Source organism: Ambystoma mexicanum, chromosome 6p, assembly GCF_040938575.1.
Source record: "Ambystoma mexicanum isolate Mex_15411 chromosome 6p, UKY_AmexF1_1, whole genome shotgun sequence".
Taxonomy (NCBI): Eukaryota; Metazoa; Chordata; class Amphibia; order Caudata; family Ambystomatidae; genus Ambystoma; species Ambystoma mexicanum.
Window position 1 is genome coordinate 1,115,338,583 of NC_090935.1, and position 20,944 is coordinate 1,115,359,526.

Here is a 20,944-nt window from a genome sequence, read left to right on the forward strand (position 1 = left end):
ACATGTGACTCGTCCCTTGGATGTACTGTCTTGCACGAGAAGGAAACATGCTAACATTATTGACTGGACCCCCGAAGGATGCAATTCAATCACAATAGTCACAGATGAAAATAAATAGATCTATTGATAGCATAGCAATGGAAACTCAAGTCAATACCAATGAGACCAATGAACATAGCACTATTGTGTACTCTACTCGAAAATAGATAGAAATTTAAAAATCTGCGAAATATGACCAGGATACATGGCCTTACCTTGACCAACAAACAGTTGGATTCAGCAAGCAGAGCAGTATGTTGCGGGAGAATAGGTGGATGGCCACAGGTAGCGCACTGATGGGTATGCTCGAAGCGGTCACAGAAGTTCACGGATAGCACGACGACGAGCAGATTAGCATAGATCTCAGTGGTTCCCAGGTAGCACGTTCAAGAGTTGACTTGCAAAGCACAAAGATGTTCTCATGAGACATATCGAGTGGTTTTTAAAGTATTAGAAACTGGGGTGTGTTTGTGAATGAATGATGTATGTATGTCGTGGTATTAGGGGGGCGGCCTGCTTGAAGGGGAGGCCTGCCTGGAGACACGGGGTCTGAGGAGACCATGTGAACAATGGCCCTTTGGCATGGGACACCTTTTGAAGTGTACATGTAGTTTGGCACCTTAGCCGTTCGCGCCCGTCACAGCCCCCCATGCCAGCGCGCATCCACCGGCGCAAACCGCCTTTGATACAGGGGGGTGGGATGGATGGGCCTGGGGCGTGTAGATAAGGCACAGGAAGAGTGCTGAATGGAGACACACTTATGTGGATTGCAGGGGGGCGGCCTGCCTCAGGGGAGGCCTGCCTGGAGACACAGGGTCTGAGGGAGACCATGTGAACAATGGCCCCTTGGCGTGGGACACCTTTTGAAGTGTACATGTAGTTTGGCACCTTAGCCGTTCGCGTTTGTCACAGCCCCCCATGCCAGCGCGCATCCACCGGCGCGAACCGCCTTTGATACAGGGGGGTGGGATGGATGGGCCTGGGGCGTGCAGATAAGGCACAGGAAGACTGCTGAATGGAGACACACTTATGTGGATTGCAGGGGGGCGGCCTGCCTCAGGGGAGGCCTGCCTGGAGACACGGGGTCTGAGGAGACCATGTGAACAATGGCCCCTTGGCGTGGGACACCTTTTGAAGTGTACATATAGTTTTGCACCTTGGCCGTTCGCGCCCGTCACAGCCCCCATGCCAGCGCGCATCAGTATATCGTTGCTTATCATTAACAAATGCCACATACCGGAGATTCTTGTGAGCACAGACCCACACTTCAACCGGTGTATTATAGTGGTCAAGACTGTATAATCCAATGGTAAATGTTAGTATAGATATATGTGTGACTTTTATAGAGACATAACCTACTGAAAGACTTTGAACAAGTGTGTTTTAGTGCATGCATTATCGAGAATATGTTATGTTAGCTTAGATAGATAGTGACCACCCTGCTTCACAGCAACCAGACCTTCACCCATTCGGAGCACAGATGTCTGACGTCCATCCTTGAATGGAGACACACTTGATTCATTTAAAAAATCGAGACAACCGTTGTTAAAATATATGTGGTGTTTTATTTTGTATCTTATTTTCATGACACAAAAATACAAGACTTTAAAGATTATACAGCTCAGGTTGCAGCACAGCGAGAGAAAATCCCCTGTACTGACCGCTGTCACTCGGGAACGTTTCTCTAATGGCACGAACGGCACAGGCGGGTATCACTTTTTGAACGCGGTGTCCAAGCCTCCCGTGAAGCCACCATGTAAAGGAACGATAGGCCACCAGCCTGTACCACCTGTGAAAAGCAATGAAACAAACTGTTTTTAAATGACCAAGATAAGTTTAATAAACGTTTGTTGTCAATGACAATTCTTGTAACTAATGGCATTTTACACGGACAAATGCTATCTAGACAATGCACACTATTCAACGACTTACATGCGTTACAATGATATGTAGATATAATTTTGGATATAGTAGAAGACCATGAAATAGGAGTGGCATGACAAGCAGAGTATACTTACTCGTTACTCGGATTACGAGGACGAACAGTTGCTCGAAGTTTGTGCATAAGCACCATCATTATTCTCAACACGGCCCGTGTGAGGCAGGCTGCGCTGAAGTCTGGCAGCTCGGTGATGCATTGCGGTCGTGGCTCGACTTCCGAAATGTAAGCCAGGCATCCCGAGTTTTCTCGGCAGCAGCAGTTCTCGTCCTCGGTTGGCATTAGCTCGCACCGATTGCATGTGCACCAGGTGGAGACGCCGTCCATTCGACTAGGCCCAGGCTCTTCATCTGTTGATTCGTCCTGCCAACTGCCGTCCGAATCCCCATCGTTTTCGCGTGCTTCCCTTTCCAGTAGTTCCTCCTCAGTATACTCGGGCTCGTACATGTAGGGCATTATTGTAGCCATTGTGTGTTAAACAAACTAAAATAATTTATAGCGGTGGTACTGGTATCTGTTCACACGGGCTACAAGCGGTGAAGGTAGCTGACCAGAGCACTGAAACGAGTCACGGAATACTCAAAGTAACACAGAGAGAGGAATGGAATCGAAAATCGGCTGCTGTGTGTTGTGAAACGGTCTGTTTATACTTATTGAGGAGAGAGGCGTCCTGCCATTTCCATGGCGACACGTCATTAGCTGAAGCGCAGCGAATGTTGACACGAGACGTGCTTTGGCGTTGGGAAATGGGCAGTACGAGTCTGCTGATGACAGGCTCAGGGGCGGGGGAATTGATTTAGTGCCGCAAAAGCAGGTCAGCCAGGGCGATCGGGGAAAAGATAGGATTATCAGAAAATGGCGGCTCCCTGGTGCTTGTTTTCGCGTGCGTTCAATGGACGAAAACTCGGGTAAGGTCCATAGGAAAGTTTTCTAAAATCGAGCCACTTAGGCTTAAAAAAACATGGCCGCCCCGTAGGGACAATAAACATTTTTACTAGACCATGCCTTTATGGAGAGTGGCTCCTTGCTCCTGTTCCTTGAATGGCGTTTAACAAAATGTTTCTTCAAAGTAAAAGATACCCTGGAGAAATGTTCTCCCTTCCCCTGGTTTGCAGGTTTCAAAACAGTCTTTAGACAATGTTCTCTCCAGGAGACTGGCTCCCTTTTCGTGGGTGGTTTTGCACAACATCCAATAAAATCAGGGGGATTGGCGCACTTACCCCTGGTATGCCTTGATGCGATGTACACCAAGGCCAGGGGAATGAATCCCTTTCCCATGGTTGCTTCACATTCATTGTTAGTTCAGGGCCAAGGGAATGCCTCCCTTCTCGTGGTCTGCTTTGGCACAGTTCAATCACAAAGCCAGGGGAAATGACTTCCTTACCTTGGCGTGTCTGTCACAACTGCTTGGCTACCAGGAGAATGACTCCCTTCTCCTGGTATTACTTGATAGCTTATTTCCTTAGTGCTTCCATGTTGATATACACTTTGCCTTTGTGACTTGCTTTCAACAATGTCCAAATCTTGTTAGGATCCCAGATCCTACTCTTATGACTAGTTGTCTTATCTCTGCCACTATAGTGAGGAAGATTTCCTCAGTGTTTTAGTGTCTTTCTGTTGGGGTCTTTGACACTTCTTTTGGCCAGTGGTTTCTTCTTCCCCACTTTGGATGTGGACAGGGTCCCAGACCCTTTCCTGGTGTCTAGTGGGATCATCTCTGCCACTGTCTAGAGGGTGACTCCCTCTGGGACTGACTTGATGCTGGTTCGGGGTCCCAGACCCTTATCTTGCTTGGGTTCCAAACCCTTGCCGTTATCCCTCGTATGCTAGGCCCACTTGATTCACTCTCCTGCTAAGGTACTGCCACAAGGTAGATTACTTGGATCGTTATTTTCAATTAACTTTAATTCTTTTTTCAACTTTACACCCCTACCGGTTTGCGTGTTACACCCATTACCTTCACAGGCTTCAGGACGCTCTGCCAGTTCTTTGTGGGGTCTTGCTTCGTTTGGAAGCATTGAGTGGGCTTTCTGTATCTCTGCGACTCTTGCTCCACGTGTCTCGTTTACGTCCTCCAGGCATTCGGTGTGGGCCCTCTTGCAGGACTGCATGGTCTACCTTTCCAAGGTCGCGTTACCGCTTCTCAGCCTCCAGCACATATTGCTGTGCAGCTCCACACCACAGGGCAAAGTATTCTCGCTGCTTGCTTCCCGACTCCAGCAGATGACTACTTTTGACGTCTTCTGAGCATTCTTCACATCTTCCTTGCTTTTCCTGGGCTGGACTGTTCAGGACTGTTCTTTTCACTGAGTCCTTTGTGTATTTTTTTGGTTGCTTAGTGAACACTATCCCGCAGAGCACTATAAAGATTCCTCTTGTTCCATGGGCGACTCTCCATGGCTCCTTGGGGCCATCTCTTCTCATTACTTGGAATGGTCTAAATCTTTGTCTCGGTTTATCATCTTCGTCTTAGTTGGGGAAGCTGACGTGATGTTATAGCACATGGATGCATCAGTCGGGGGCGGCAGGGATGTGAAAGGGTAAAAGAGGTTTCGGAAAGGTTTTGGTGTTGTCACCCATCATCCAGGTGGTTATCCTCATCCCCAGTAGGAGAGTCCTCCCCATGATGTCGCCTGCATTAAACCACCCCTAGGAGAAATGGCCTCACCTCTCTAACCTCATGAGAAAGGTCTCCCAGCTTGGGAGAAGTGACAACACCTAGTGAATGGTCACAATACATGAAGACCTTTTCTTCCAACGCTAGAGTCGCTAAATCTATGATGAAACTGGTGTGGACCTGATGGGTAGCTTCTCGTAGGTTAAAATTCTGTGTGATGACCTCTATGGCCGCCTTTTATGGGATGTTTGTATATAATGAGTCCACATCCAGTGTTACTAACCAAGCCAAGTTCGAATCAAAGAGCATGTTCTCGGCTAGATTGATGACATCTCTTTAGTTTTTCTAGTGTGGAAATGGGTCCCAAAAGAGAACCACATGCTGACACAATAGGGCGGTCTGCGAGAGAAGTCATAGACTTGTGCACTTTTAGGGAGCAAATAAAAGAATGGGTCCTAGGAGTTTTTGGATTCAGAAAAGTGTATTAATTGGAACTCAAAAACCCTTGTTCATAGGCTGCATCAGATTGGCTGAACTGAGCCAGTATGTTAAGTATGTTGGGTTTAGAAAAAGATTCCCCTATGTGTCTCTTTTTTTATGCATTTCAGACAGTGTTAATGTAGGGACAGTGAAAATGTTGGCCATTCGTTTAGTCACCATTTAGTTGCCTGTCATTTTACAGATAATTGGTGTTTTTGAAATTAGAGTGGTTGTGGCACAATATTAACAGGGGTTATTTTAGAATGGTTGTCATTTTTTATGCTTTAAAATGGTGCAATGAGGCCCAGAGGAAGAAGACAGTAGCGTTGTTAGTCAACCAGTGGGTGCACCACCAGTACTCGTCTCTTTGTGGCGCCCCGATGCCTGCAGGCTTTCGGCACCTAACAAATAACAAATAAAATAACCATTGTAGCCATGCTACTAAAGTTGAATATGGGCACATTGGTGTTGCTCTTCAAAATATGTTTAGCACTGCAGTAGCTAACTATTAGGTGGAACATGTTACTGTTGGACAGTAGTTGGCCGAATAATAGGTTGCTGTTTTGACTGGGTGAGAGTGCGCCATCCCGTTGTTTACGCCACTCATATTCTGCAATATGCACTTGCACTTTAGTGACTTTAGCACTCTGTGGATTTGTATAGCACTTTAGAGCCGTTTTAGCAATTTAGCTTTGTGTATGTCATTGCGGCTCATTTGTCAAATTGATGATGCTTTTAACTGTATGTTGCATTTTTATATCCATTTATTGAAATTAATTGTATACATGAACAAATACTTGTTTATTCTTTGTGCAGCATGACACACTGTATTGAATGATGAGAAACTTTGTTTCCGTGAAAAAATGTTTTATTTTGAAACCATGGATTTATAAGCAATTTATGTGTGCTCCTATGAAAGGCATGTTATGTAACCTGACAGGGAATATTCAAACATCATGTGAATCTATGAAAGATACCAATGCTGGAGAAAAGGAGTTACAGGTAAGTAACATATTCCTTTGAACCCACAGACTTTCTTGATGATGGTCCACAGAGCTAGACCCTCCTGCCCTTTGATCCGGTAGTCGGGCCCTGGTTATCGAATTATGGTTAAAACTGGCTACGATATAGACTGTGCACGAGGATTTGCCCAAGAAACTCAAGGCAACTCCTACTGATCAGTCCTTTCTGGCATTGCATGCCTTCCAAGATTAGCTTGGTGGTTCAAGCCACCACAGCGATCCTGAAGACCTCTTTCCCTTTACATCTAGTCAGGGAGCATAAGATGTTCGTTGCCTGAGCAAGTAACGTTTTTGCCTAAAGCAGCTCTAGCCTAAGGGGCCACCCCTCCTGTACCTTGCCCGAATTCTCCTTTGGTCTGCAGTCTTGGGGGCTGCAAAGCACCTCCCTGAAGGATATGAGGGAAGGCTTTGGAGCCCTAGTCAAAGACAGCAAGGGGGAGCCCTGTAAAATCTTTAATTCCGGCCTAGATACAGCCAACTGTGGGACGTACAATGGCCATGGAGACAGTGTTGAGGAGGTACTCATGGTTGAGGACTTCGTGGTTTCACCCCAGATGTATAGGCTAAACTCCTGTATATGGACTCATCAGCAAAAATTGATGAGTCCCTCCAGGAATTTCAGTCCTCTAAGGAGACTGCCAAGTCTCTGTGTCTAGCGGCTTAGCAGCAAAAGCCTTTGACCCCCATAGACAGATATTAGTGTTTTCTCCCCTTCACCTTCTGCATCCACGGGGGCACAGAGCAAGCACTCTCTGGCAAACGGATGCAGCACCGTCCGTCTAGGGGTTGGGCCAGAGATGCTCCAATCAGAAGCTTGTCAGCATCTTTCCATACCCTCCCCAGCCCCAAGTGTGAAGCAGACTTCCACCACTGATCCCCTGTCAGAGGCAGAATTTCCCTGTTCGGTGAGGAGCATAGTCTTGCCACTAGCAGTGTCACAGTATTAGTTTTATGACGGTACAATAACCTTCTTTCTTGCCAAATGACGGTATATCATGGTTATCGCGGTATAGCAGGTAGAGTTAACTAATCTTAACAAATATTTTCTAAAAAGGTCATAAATTGTCAGATTTATCATCACAAACCAAACCAGGCACCCAGGGCAGAATTGGGCTTTTCAACATACTTTCCACTAAAATGCCACCCCTTGCTTCCACCATACAAACGCACGTGTGGAGAGGAGGAGGAGGAGGGGGGGAGGCCTGCTGCGACTGGCAAAGCAAACTGAATAGCTTTTCTTAAGTGGTCATTCAGGCTTTTAGCTCCCCCACTGGCTACTGGTGAAGATGAACATGTTGCCATCTTGATAACCTCTATGCCACAGATCAATGGAGTCTGATGGTAGTATACGCTTGTGCGCATACACATACACACACACACGCACACGCACACGTACTCTCTCTCTTTACGTTACAGCCTTTAGTTTACTTGCGGGCCAAAAGGTGTTCAGTAATCACGGACATGTTACCCTTTGGTATGGCAGCAGGGAATACCCACAGTGATGAGTAAATTTCGCAGAGTGACTTATATGTAAATTCAATGATAGAACCAGGGAAATCCCCCATTGTCATATGTTTAGAAAACATTATCCATTATAAATATATAAACCCCAAAGCTGCTAACCCAAAGTAAACCCTTTTCCTTCTTGGCACTGTATTTATTCTTCCTATTGCTGACATTGATTTTGTCAGGCACGTGTGGTTTATGGAATGGCATTAAAAACTGCTCCATCTGAAACTACTTGGCAGACGGCACATCCAACAGTGCAAAACCAAGACCGTGCAGCACTTGCTTACTGCAGCCTTTCCAAATCAGATTGAAAAGCACCCTTAACGGTATGAACGGTATAAACAATGTGACGGTTATTGTTCAATTAAGTGGTTCACGGTATCTTTGACGGTATACCGTTACATCCCTGCTTGCCACATCCAGCGTCTGGGCCTTACTGGCCTTTCACCAGGGACACTGTTTCCCCTTTGCAAAATGACCTCCAAACCATCCCCTGACTAATCAGTGTTTGGAGGAGGTTAGTCACCTTCTAGTGAAGGGCGTCATAGGCCCAGGGCTGGTACTCGTCCTATTTTCTTCTGCCAAAGGATGATAGTGGCTTTTGCCCCAAACTAGATCTGCAGCTCTTCAAAAATGTACCTGCGCAGGGACAAGTTCATGATGGCTACTGTGACTCAGATCCTTCAAGCCCTCGACCAGCAGGACTGGCTAGTCTGGCTTGATTTCCAGGACTTCACTTTTACTTCACTTTTCACTTTTACTTCACTTTTACTTCACTTTTACTTCACTTTTACTTCACTTTTGCGTGCGATTGTTAAGCAAAATATTCAATAGGATTCATTTGTTTTCCTCTATTAGCAAGATGTTGTTGAATTTGTGGTTAAGTAAAATGATCAGCTGGAATTATGTGGTAATGTTTACACGTCATAGTGCTATAACGTCATCACATTTTGATGATGTCACGGGTGTGCAAAATACTGACGTTTTTGAGTATCTTCAAATACAGACCCTGTTGTGCATCCTCTTACATGCCCTTCTCGTCCACCTGAGGATTATAACTGCACACATACTCGTGAGTTTTCAAGTGTATTTGCTTGTTTAGCCTAATGTAAGAATTTACAGTAAGCTAATGTATGTTTATCATGTTTACAAAAAATGTTGCTTGTATTTTGTGCCTGTATTTCTTTAGTTTCTTCTTTTGAACCACATCCTGGCACACACTAGAAATCCGAAGATAGGTAGTAAACATATTTAATTTTTCCTGTTATTGGATTTTCTACATACTGCTCCTGGTCGAAACTAATATACTAATTTGCGTGTTATTTATGCCCCATACAGTTCTTTTTATGACTTCCTCCATACAGACCCTTACCGACATCCTCTTTGTCGTTCCCTTCCCAGGCCTTTGGACCCCCCATATGGTGTCTGTTCTCTCCCCTTTTTCCTCCTCTTCCATTAATGGTGGCTCTCGGTGGGAGGTCCTCTTCCACTCCTCCAAGACCATGATTAATGTCTATCTGAATGGCACCTTCTTGGTCCAAGGCCCTCCGCCCAATCATCTCATTTTCGATGCACAGTTCCTGCATTTTATCAACTTCCTTGCTTCTTCTGCTACTCCTACCTACACCTCTCTGGCTCCTTCGCCACCTCCCTCTTCTGCCACCTCTCCGGCACCCGCCTCATCTTCTCTGGTGGCTCTTCCTCCTACTTCCTCTGCCACCTCGCTAGCATTTTCCTCATCCTCTCTGACTACTCTGCCGCCTTCATCCTCCTCTGCCCACTCTCGGGCCTCTATACCATCTCCGCAGGACATACCTCATGCCTGTACCCCACCACAGAAGTTCTTCAAATGTGCCAACCTGCTCCACATTGTTACTCTTAACACTTGTTCTGCTGTCAAACACTCCTCTGACATTTGCTGACTCCTCAAAGAACTTGATCTGGATATCCTCAGTCCAACCGAAACATGGTTCATGGCCAGCTCTGTCACAAGTTTTGACACCCTCCTCCCTGATGGCTACAACATCCTCTCTGACCCCATAACCAACCGTCCAGGGCATGGAGTAGCCTTGATTTTCCCAGAGTGGATCCCTGCTTCTGTCATTCCTACTCAGGCCTACTCTTCCTATGAATGCCTTGTCTCTTACTCTGGCCACCATCTACGGGCCCCCTGGCCAGGTTGCCCTCTTCCTTTCTGAGTGAGATCCTCCTTCCTCCTTGCCTCTATCTCTCAACTGCCCCTCGGCAACCTCAACATCCACCTGGATGCTTATAACCCCTCCTCTGGGCTCTTTAGCAATCTCTGCAACTTTCTCTCTTTCTATTCTACCCTCTGGCCTGATACTGTGCCAGGCACACCCTGGATGTTCTCATCTCTTCAGACATCCCCCTCTCGAACCCTCTCATCACTCCTCTCTCTTGGATTGACCATGTTCTTCTCTTTCTTCCCACCTGTCCCTCTCTGTCCCCCAGGTGAAGTCGACCCCACCCCTGCCACCCACCTTCTCAGTCATCCGGTCTATGAAGCGTGTGTCTGTGAAGGCTTTCACCGTTGCTTTCTCCCCTCCCCCTACTTTTCGGCTGCCTCACCCTCTGACACAGCTCTCTCCAACCTGCATCTCTCTGTCTCGAACACTCTTGATATCCTTGCCCCTGTTATAAAGATCCGTTTGAAGCCTACATCCAAGTGCAACTCTTGGTAGACTCAGACCTCACCACCCTTAACTGCAAGTGCAGGGTGGCTGAGCGTAAGTGGAGGGCATCAGGCTCATCCTCTGATAAATTGGCCTGCCACCTGCTGCAGAGGCAATACAGACTCTGTCCTGTCCAAGAAGTGAGCTTACATCCAAGCCCGCCTCTCTGCGGCCTCTAACAACACAGCTGAACTCTTCAAAATCTGCAGCAGCTGGCCAATCCTCCAGCCTTGGACGATTTTCTGCAATCACTCTTTTGCCACTGTAAGCACTCCCTTGTGCACCCCTTCCTTAAGAAGCCCTGTGCCGATTTTTCCTCTCCAACAAACTATCGCCCGATGTCTATCACGCCTTTCCTGGGCAAACTCCTGGAAAAGCTGTCCATCTCCCAGCTTATTCTCCATACTGCATCTGTTGATTGTCTCCATGACAACCAGTCTTGTTTTGGAGCAGCCAGAAGCACGGAAACTGCTCTCTTGAACACCCGTGATGACTTGCTCTCTAATCTCGACTCTAGCCTTCCTTTTGTCCTCATCCTCCCTGATCTATCCTCTGCTTTTGACAGTAAATCACGCCATCCTGATCAATCATCTCTGTGACAACATGGGCGTCACAGGTCAGGCCTTAGCCTGGTTGACCTACCTCATCTCTTATTGACCCTCTTAGGTCCAATTGGGGTCATTTGGTGTTCCCAGGAGATCTAACCTCTCACCGTGGTCTTCAAACTTTACTTGGCAGCTGTGGGCCACCTCAACTCTACCTTCTCTCCTAACTTTCAGTGTTATGCAGATGACACTCTGCTCTCCTTCAGGCTCCCCTCAGCCGCCTCTCCTCTCTCGCTCATTCCTGACTTTCTATCCGCGATTCAGGAATGATGTGCCTCCAACGATCTCTGCCTTAATGCCAGTAAGACTGAGAACCTTCTCATTGGGACCCCTGCTCCCGCTTTTCCTCCTTCACTCTGGCCGCCCACCTTGGGCCCACTACCTGCACCTTCCTGCCAGGCAACAAACCCTGGTGTCCTCCTAGACTCCATCTTCTCCTTCTCTCCTCACATAACAGACATCTCTAAGAAGTCCCACTACCAGCTGCACCTCCTCAGAGGGATTTTTCCTTTCTCACTTCCCCCAGAAGCTCACTGTCTCCAGAGCACTGGTTCTGTCTAGGCTGGACTACTGCAACAGCCCCTTTCTAAATCTCCCTCCCTCTACTCTTAGCCCCTTTGCAATTAATCCAGAACAGGACTGCAAGACTTGTCCTTGGCCTCAAGCTCAGGGATCATCTCTCCAGCCCTGAAATCTCTCCACTGGCTCCCGGTGGCTGTAAGGATCAATTTCAACACCCTCTGCATTGTCCACAAGGCTTTCTGGGGACCACACTACATCCAACTCTGTCTTCCTAAGCATTTGCCTTCTCAAGCCTTGCGCTCATCCACCTCCAACTCTCTGAGGGTCAGATGCTTCTCCAGGCAGAGAGCGGGGGCGAGGGTAGATCTCTGTCCTCAGCTGAGGCCTCCTTCTGGAACAGTCTCCCTGCCTCTCTCAAACTTGAGCAGGACCACCTAAGGTTCTGGAAGCAACTCGAGGCCTTCCTTTTCGCTTCTGCTTTCTCTCTGTCCCTGCTGATGTATCTGTCTGTTGTGCTAACTGGTTACGTGGCCACCCTCTGAACCTTAACGGTCCCTATGCGCTGCCTCTGGCCATCCCAGGCACCTAGGGACTGTATCTGCAACCCTACAGTCCCCTGCCTCCTTGCACTTACTTGAGTCGGCCACCCACCCCAGCAGCACCTGCTTGTGCTTGCCCATTGCACTCCCCCCCCCCCCCCCCCAGTCCCCCTGGCACTTCTTCTCTCCCTTCCCCCTCGCATTTGCATGATCTGAATGGCACAAGGCCTATTAAGATCTTTGTTTTGTCCTCCCTTTATCTCCCCTTCCTTGTCGTGTTGCACTTGGAAACACTTGGGTACAGGCGCGTTATAAATAACTTATCATGTATGTTTTATTCCTTTTTTCAACATAGGCTATAATTGCCAGAGTGTAAGCTCTGCTTGTGGACAGGTACGATTTCATGGAGTTGGGATGATATTTGTTATGAGTTTCTGTAACGCATAACCTGCTTATCAGCATTACCAATTATTTGTTGCTATGTTTGTACAGGCCTACCATGAGGAAGGATGTTCAGTCTGAAATGCATTGGCCATGCATTCTGCCACCCTGGCACCCACAATGGCGCATTGGGAATAAAGAAAAATGTTTATGGATATGGACAAGTCAAGAAATAGGATTGCCTTCCTACATATGACTATGTTGTAGTATTTGCTACTCGGGTGTTACCCATACTGGAAGGGCTCCCCCAGTTTCTTATATGTGGTGTTTCCTGAAAATTGCAATTCAGGCTTTTTGGTCTACAACCTATACATTGGAAGAATACATTAAGTAGTACACTAAGCAAAACAGTAAAGATAGGTGGTGCCTGCTTCACCTTTTGTGATCTAGGTCTCTGAGAGACAACCTGTTGAAGTGGGCTCTGTTTCAACAAACATGGCCCCAACTGACAATAGTCATGGACGCGTCCTTGAAAATCTAGGGTGCTCGCCTTCAAGACCTATTGGTGAGTGGCCTGTGGTCTCCATCAGAAGGCAGAGAGCACTTTAATTTGCTGGAATTAAGAGTGATCAGCCTTGCCTAGTCTCCTTCCTACCTTGAATACGGGGCAAGACTGTGCTGGTCCTGACAGACAGCACAGTACCCATGCACTACCTCAATAAGGGGGAAGTGTTGTGTGGGATCCTTATCTCAGCTCAAAAAAGCAATGCAAATGTGGTTCTGATGGCAGATTGTTTGGCCAAGACAGAGAATGTCATTGTGGATGCCTTGAGCAAACCAAATTCATTCTTCCAGGAGTGGGAGCTCTACCTGGAAGAGATTTTCTCCCATTGGGGGCGTGGGGGGAAACTACTCAGGTGGATCGCTTTGTTTCCAGTGCGAACAGGAGAGGAAGAACAAGGGTTTCTGATCCAGGGAATCTTCTTGGCAGGGAGCTCTGGCAGACACTGACGCCCGAGTGGACTTTCAACCTGCTCCATGCATTCCTGCCGATCCCTGTCATTCCGCTGGTTCTCAGGAGACTGCGCCTCTTTGGGTCTCTGATGATTTTGATTGCTCCAGACTGGACCCAGAGTTGCTGGACCTGTACATCTGCCCTCCCTGATGCTTTCCACAGAGAGATGACCAGACAATGCCTCCACCCGATTCTCAACAGTCTGAATATTCACGCCTGGCTGCTGAAAGATGAGGAGTGAGATTTGTCAGCGGCCTCCGCATGCTCCTCCCAGCTTGGAGGTCTGCCACCTGATCCACTTATGCCAGCAGGTGGCCTAAACCTTCATCTTGGTGCCGGGAGAGGGATGGATCTAAACCCCTTTGCTTACTCCACATACTCTTGTTTTGAAATGTTCTGCTTTCTTTGGCCCAGATGAGTCTGCAGATTGGCACTGTGAAGGGGTATCTTACTGCTATTTCGGTTTTCAAGCGAACTCTTAACCTGGGCTTGTTTATCACAATCTCTACAGTGATGCAATTTTTGCAAGGATTGTATAATCCGTTTCCACCACGCTAGTTTGGGATTTGATTTTAGCATTTAATGTTTCTTTTGGACGCTCAGTTTAAGCCCCTCTGTTCTTGTTTGTTTGCTCATCCTTAAGGTGATTTTCCTGGTCATAATCCCTTCCACTGGACGGATGAGTGAGCTCCAGGCATTGTTAGTTAAACATCCCTATTTGGCTTTCTGCTAAGAGAAGGTGACATTGAGTGGGTCCATCCTTCCTCCCGAAGGTGCTCTCTGATTTCCATCTTCCCAACTTCCTGTCTTTTTTCCCCTCTGCCTCATCCTTCCAAGGCAGAAGAACATTTCCATTTTGCAGTGCAGGCCCTTAGCTACTACGTCTCTCTGACAAGGGAAATCGGGAAAAGATGACCAGATTTTGTTTGTTATGCTGATGTCCGTGCTGTGAACGAAGAGCACCTGTCCAGGTGGATCATCCTCTGCATCACGGATTGCTACAATTTGCCTGAAGTTTCTAGGGCCCGGGACACCAAAGAGCTGGCTGCCATCTCGGCTCTGCAAAGTGGAGTCCCTGTTCTGGACATTTGCCAGGCAGCTATATGGGCTTCTCTGCACACGTTTGCTAAGCATTACCGCTTGGATTCTCAATCAAGACAGGATGCTAGTTATGATAGTGGTCCTTCAGAGTTTTCTGGTTTAGGTGGTGTTCTTGCTCTCCCCTCTCCTCCAGATCAAAGTACAGCTACAGAAGTCCATCGGAGATGAGGAATATGTGGAAGGAAGGAATTCATTAGAAGAGCAAATGACTTGTCTCTCGTAATGTTCTTCCTAATGGATTCTCCACCCACGGATCTCTAATCTCCTGGTCCCTACATGCCCCTCTTGGCTGATAGCTGGTACACTTTGGTTCTGCAGTCCCCCGTGTCTGAGTGCTAAGGGAAAAAGGATACATTAAGGTCAGAGCGCCTCTATATATACTGGTCCCAACGTAGTCTGGCTCAATACAGCCCATAGTGGAGGAAAGGTTTACAAAGAGCAGCTGCACTGAGAGAGCGATATGCTAAGTGAAGAATCGGTGGGAGGAACATCCATCTGAAAGAACATTACAGAGAGGTAAGTAACTTGTTTAGTTTGTGTAATGAAAACCTTTCCCGTGCTATATTAACCATATTCCATATGATATACAAATTTCACAATCCAACTTGCTGCAGCGCCTTTAGAAATGTGCATTGCGCTATGTCCATTTTGCAATGGACTCATTCCGAAAAGGGAAAATGGGATCAGAAAGAACTGAACATGTAATTGAAATCATGCAAAGGAATGATTTACTTGATGATGGATTGTGAAAGATTAATTTGGATAAATGTGAATATAATTTTTATTATTCTGTCTGTAGTATATCGTCAAAGATAGATCTGTGGCTCATCTCAGTTGAGGCCCTTTAGCTGGCGGAGTTCTGCTCCTTTTTACTAGTTCCCCATACTTTTCCTGACCACCCCCAATTACGTTAATATTTGGATTAGCATTGACAAATTCTTTATAGACCCCTTTGTGCCTCACGTCGACAGCCTTCCTAGATGCTGTGTTTAATGAGACTACGTTATTTATTAAAGCAATTTAAGGCTCTGTTAATTCTTTATCACTGTTATAGGAGCCATTTAGGTTCTTACTATGGACACTGCAATATCTACAGAATGTGGGGTACTTAGGAAACTTGCACTACTCTGGATGAAGTGTAGCAGGGTTATGTACACTTGAATTGGAATATGATGCTTCCCCCCAGTCTTGGAACTTAAGTGATATTAAAGAGAAGCTTGATGCATTCAGGCCTCACTAGATCACCTGATGGTGTCTGGTGTAAGCTTTTGATTGCCTGCAGATAGGGTTGGGACAACGGTATGGTCATGCTTAACCAAGCTTGATTCAGCAGTGGCAGGGGAGGGAGATGATTTGCTGCCTTGGAGATGGTGATGACTCTTCTAATAAATATTAAGTAGAACCCGTGTTGCCTACTCTAAGACCCATTTTCAGTACTTGCATGTTCAGGGCACCACATCTGTATATGGTCATTTTATTTGGGGGGGAATTTGCACTTTTGCTCTTAAATGGCAAATCTGGGATATTATAGATGCTAGTATCTTGCTCGTGTCAAAAGGAAAAGAATACAAACCTTGTTGCTACAATGTTACAGTTTTGCCTTTGGCCTACACACTTTCTGTGGTATGTTTAGAACTGATGTCATAGTTTCTGGTTGTAATACTTAATGTGTATATTTTATAAATTGCTATTATAATGATTCATTGAATGCGTGATGTAAACATATGCTGTAATTTAATTAAAAGCATTACACCTATGTGCTAGCAAACGTTTTCAGTGATTGTCATATATATCAATTGTGCCCTAAACGTTGAAATCCAGAACCCTTTTTTTTCACTGATAGGAACCACACTCAGTTTGTTTGGCTCTTCGAAAAATGGATTTGGTTTTAAACAGAGTGACCTTGATATTTGTATGAGACTCGATGGTCATGAAACGGCAGAGGTAAAGCCATGTTTTTGTAATTTCTTGAGTAATTGTATATGTTTAACACATTTCTGCCCATGGTCTAGTTTTAACTGTCGTTTTTAAACAATTTGTTCAGCTGGCATTCTTTTGCAAATGCATTTCTGTATGCTGTGAGCTTGCTTCCCTTTTTGGCTTCATGGGAAGATTACAGAAAACAGTGTTTTTCATCCTTTTTTAATGTACACTTTTTGATTAACAAGTGTAGTATGGAAACTTGCATAACAGTATCATCAAGTTCATTTCAGATGAGGGCACAGCATTAAAATAAGACTTTGTACAAACTGGTATCTTTATCTTCCATGGTCATTGCCCTAGACCTAAATATAACAGATAAAGCTCATTACCCTTTGAATACACAGTGTGCACACTAGGCGAAGGACCTGCTAAACAAGGGTGGACATTCTAATGAAAACAAAACACATACACAAAATAATCAGATATGTTATGTTATTGAGATGTATACCATATAACTAAACAAAGGTGGCAGACATGGTTTTGTGCAGTCACACGTTTTACAACACCTTATTGCACCTTTTCATATTAGATAAGTCATGTCTGTGATCCATTACTTGACATTGGTTATTGTACTACACTTCCAGACTGTTATCTACTGTTTGGGTACACTTGGAGCCCAATATACCTGATAGTTGTTCTGGAAGGAAATTAAATGCATCGGAACAGTAATCTAAAAATGCTTGAAATGGTAAAGTGAGCTTTCGTGAACTTGGTAACATTTCTGTTATCAAATACTTCAACCCAGAACATACATGGTAATTCTGCTGCAGACCCAAAAAGGACCCACAGACAAATGCCAGGTTCCTCCTGAACTATACCAGTTAGACCTGTTGCACTCACTTTACACAATCTCACTTTTAATTGATTTGACACTGCTACATTCTCAAGGGTCTAAGTGAGAACACTGTATGATAAACATCTATTCTAGGGAACCCAAACCCCCTTCCTATGTATATCTCCGATTTCAAGCATGAAGTCCATTACCCCTCAGCAGGCTGTTGAAGCTTTTAAGAATTGTACACATTTTTCCCCGAAGGCTTGAAAATAAGTTACTTTTGAGAATACTGAATGTTTGCAGCTCCGGAAATACATCTGTTATGATGTCCCAAATGTCATGCAAATATCTTCTTTCACCACTGAAGTGATAAGGACCACACTAGGGGGCTGTATTGATGGCAGTTGACCACCCCTCAAGTTAGTGGCCACTAGCTGATTGGAAGGTAATCCAATGATGGCAAAGATCACCTAGCACACAATAGACCATGATGGTACAGGCCATAACTTTATTAATGCTTGTATAACAGGAGAAAAGGTTAAGACTCAACTGCAGCTTGTCCATGCCCCCTTCCCCAGTGTGCACACATCAAAAAGTGAAGCTTGGGGGGCGTGGCCAGCAGGCGTAGGATGAGGACGTGATTCCTCGCTGCTCCCGGCCGCCAGCCTAATCCTACATCCATCCTGCGACTAGAATTATAGATAAAAAGCCCTAAAATACTACAGCGACGTCCGAAATCCTGCTGCTTCGAATCGGAACATTGCGGACCCGAATCGGTGCGGGCTCTGCGAGATATAGCCCTCAGCGCACTCAAATTGCGGACCGTTACCAACATCCAAGATGGCCGCCTGAGGGCGAGGGAGGCAGAGACTGAGAATCCTTGAAACCACTGCCACCCCAGGAAACTGCGAAGTGAGCGCGACCTCCCACGCGCTGGCTGCGACGTACGAGAGCCTGTGGGAAATTATACCGTCACCTCGCCTGAAGGGGTGAGAAGCCAGCCGGCAGCTCCAACAATACGAAGGCGCCCTCCCCCACACCTCCTGATACGGGCGCGGCACGATACGGGCCCCACCAGAGGATCACTGGGACAAAGCCGCTCCGGTCCCAGTCAAGCACCCGCTGAGCTCCGACGGCGACTCCTGATCACCCTCCCGGTCGCTCGCTGAGGACTCGGGCCAAGCGGTAAGGAGAGGGGGAGACGGGGGATTGGATCCTGGCATCCTGTGAGACTTTTCCCGGCCACATATTTGCAAACGCCACGCTCCGGGCCCGACGTGTGTGTCGCAGCTCCTGAGCGAAACTCCGAACCCCGGAGAGATAGGCCTCACCGGCTTACCCTAAAATCACCTAGTAGCGGTCCACAGAACTTCGGCCCTCCGACCGAACCAGACCCAAATCTGTGGGCTTCCCCCCGACACGCGTCCAGCTGCGTGCACATGGACTGTGGATGCCCCTCTCCCGAAGGGCCATCAGTGGAGCCTGCCATAACCATTTCTTCTGCCTGTTGAACACCAACACTTGCTTCCCTGCCCTCTAACGAGAACCTTTGCCACCACCTCCCCAATTCACTTACAATGGGGAAAGATAAGCCTAGGAAGACCTCCACTCAAAGCCGGATTGAACAATACGCAACTACGCCACTCACCCGCTCCCGGGAAAGACCAACGCAACAGGACTCGGACCCCATGGAGGATAGTATCTCCCTCAGAGACATAATGGGTGCTATTGCCAGTTCTAGAACCTCCATGGAGAAAAAGATGGACAGCATTGGTGCGGATGTATCCCTGCTAAGACATGATCTACAGAAGCTGACCTCTCGTACTGGGGAAGCGGAGATGCGGATCTCCGAAGCGGAGGACAACCTTCGCGGTGTGAACCGACAGATGTCCGGCATGTTGGCACGCATAAAGCTCCTGGAATCGAGAGCCGATGAAAGTGAGGGCAGATCAAGACGGAACAACGTCCGCATACTGGGTATTCCGGAGAAAGCAGAAGGAGATTGCATGGAACTTTTTCTTGAAGGGTGGCTTGCGGACATATATGACCTACAATCCTTCTCCAAATTCTTTTCCATCGAGCGAGCCCACCGCATCCCCACAGGCAAGATCATCCCAGGAGCACCACCACGTACAGTCATTGCGAGGTTTCTAAATTATAGAGACAGGGACACAGTACTGCAACTGGCGAGGTCCAAAGGGACTATTACATACAATGGCTCAAGGATTGCCTTCTTCCCTGACTTCACCAGAGAAGTACAGAAAGCGCGCCAATCCTTTGATCCCCTCAAAAAACGCCTGCAAGCAATGGGAGTCAAATACGGGCTAATATTCCCTGCCCAACTCAAAATATATCACAAGAACACGATAGTCCACTTCACTGATCCCAAGGAGGCGTGGAGCTGGGCTGAAAGACACATAGACGGCGACTGGAGTACTGCCGGGAGAGGAGGGAGAGAACGGAATGGACCGCGCCCTGACCGACCGCCTGATCGGGAACCGCAGCAACAACAACAGGACGGAGTCCCACAACAAGCAGAACTTTAGTAGACATCACTAATATCTGGGATATCCAAGCCATCACTATGACCCTGCAGGGATGCTGTACTGTACACTGTAAATGCGACTAAGATAGCAATTCCGGCTGGCGGCCGCCCACACAGCGCCCCAGCCCCTGGACACCAAACCAAACGAACTCGGAACACCACATAGCGGAGTTCCAACACCCTGCCTTGTGTCTCCCCCCCGGGGCGTAACAACTGGCACATCTGTGCCCGAGACGCGGATTGCCACGAGGCAGGCAGATGTAGACTATTGTTAAATTGTTTAAAAGTTAACACTGGGTCGACAGATGCTTCAGTTGTGGGTGGAGTATGGGGAGGGGGGAGTTGGGTTTTTTATGGTTATTCAATGTTTGACATACAGAGGCAAGACGAATATGCTATACGGATCGAATACGACGGAAATATTGTGCATGCAACCAAGGAAATATATCTGTGTAAACAAACTGCCCATTGACAATGGCAACCCGAAACACTGCAACCCAAAGTAATCTTAAACTCCTAGCATGGAATGTGAACGGACTGGGCGCCAGCATCAAAAGACGGCTAGTCTTGCAATATCTAAATAGACATTCCCCAGACATAGCCATACTGACCGAAACACACCTGGCCGGAACCACATGCAAATTTTTTCGAAGATCTAATTACCGCACTGCGATACACGCAGGCTTTTCTATGGGAGCGAGAGGGGTCCTCGTACTAATCCACAAGAGGCTTCCACTAGTGACCACAGACGTGTTGCTGGACAGGGGAGGCCGTTATGCATTCATTCAGGCAACACTATGGAACCAAACACTGGCACTCATGGCAGTGTACTCCCCGCCAGCTCTCCTCAAAGATCTGCTAAACGAAATCACCCCCATCCTGGCAACGAGAACTGCAGACACATTGGTGATAGGGGGAGACTTCAATGAGGTCATGGACTATACGCTTGATCGCACGCACCTAAGGACCAGGAATCCCGCCACCACAACCAAACTGGCCTCCTTCGTGTCGGCAATGGGCCTCTGTGACGCATGGAGGGCCCTTAATACACAGACTCGTCAATATTCCTTCCACTCGGGGGCCCACGCCTCGATGTCTAGGATAGACTACTTCTTCCTCCCACACCAAAGTGTCCACCAAATAAACAATGCATCCTTCCTTCCCCGAGGAATCTCTGAC

General features: G+C 47.0%; 1 protein-coding gene across 3 annotated transcripts in view; it reads left to right on the forward strand.

Annotated features, from left to right (window-relative positions):
• TUT7 (terminal uridylyl transferase 7) overlaps positions 1–20,944 on the forward strand; it is a 2,420,963-nt gene that overhangs the window by 1,448,042 nt on the left and 951,977 nt on the right. For all 3 annotated transcript variants that reach the window (XM_069625717.1, XM_069625718.1, XM_069625719.1), the window contains one exon: positions 16,306–16,406. In XM_069625717.1, coding sequence (XP_069481818.1) covers positions 16,306–16,406 — 101 coding nt within the window. The remainder of the gene's footprint in view (positions 1–16,305; positions 16,407–20,944) is intronic.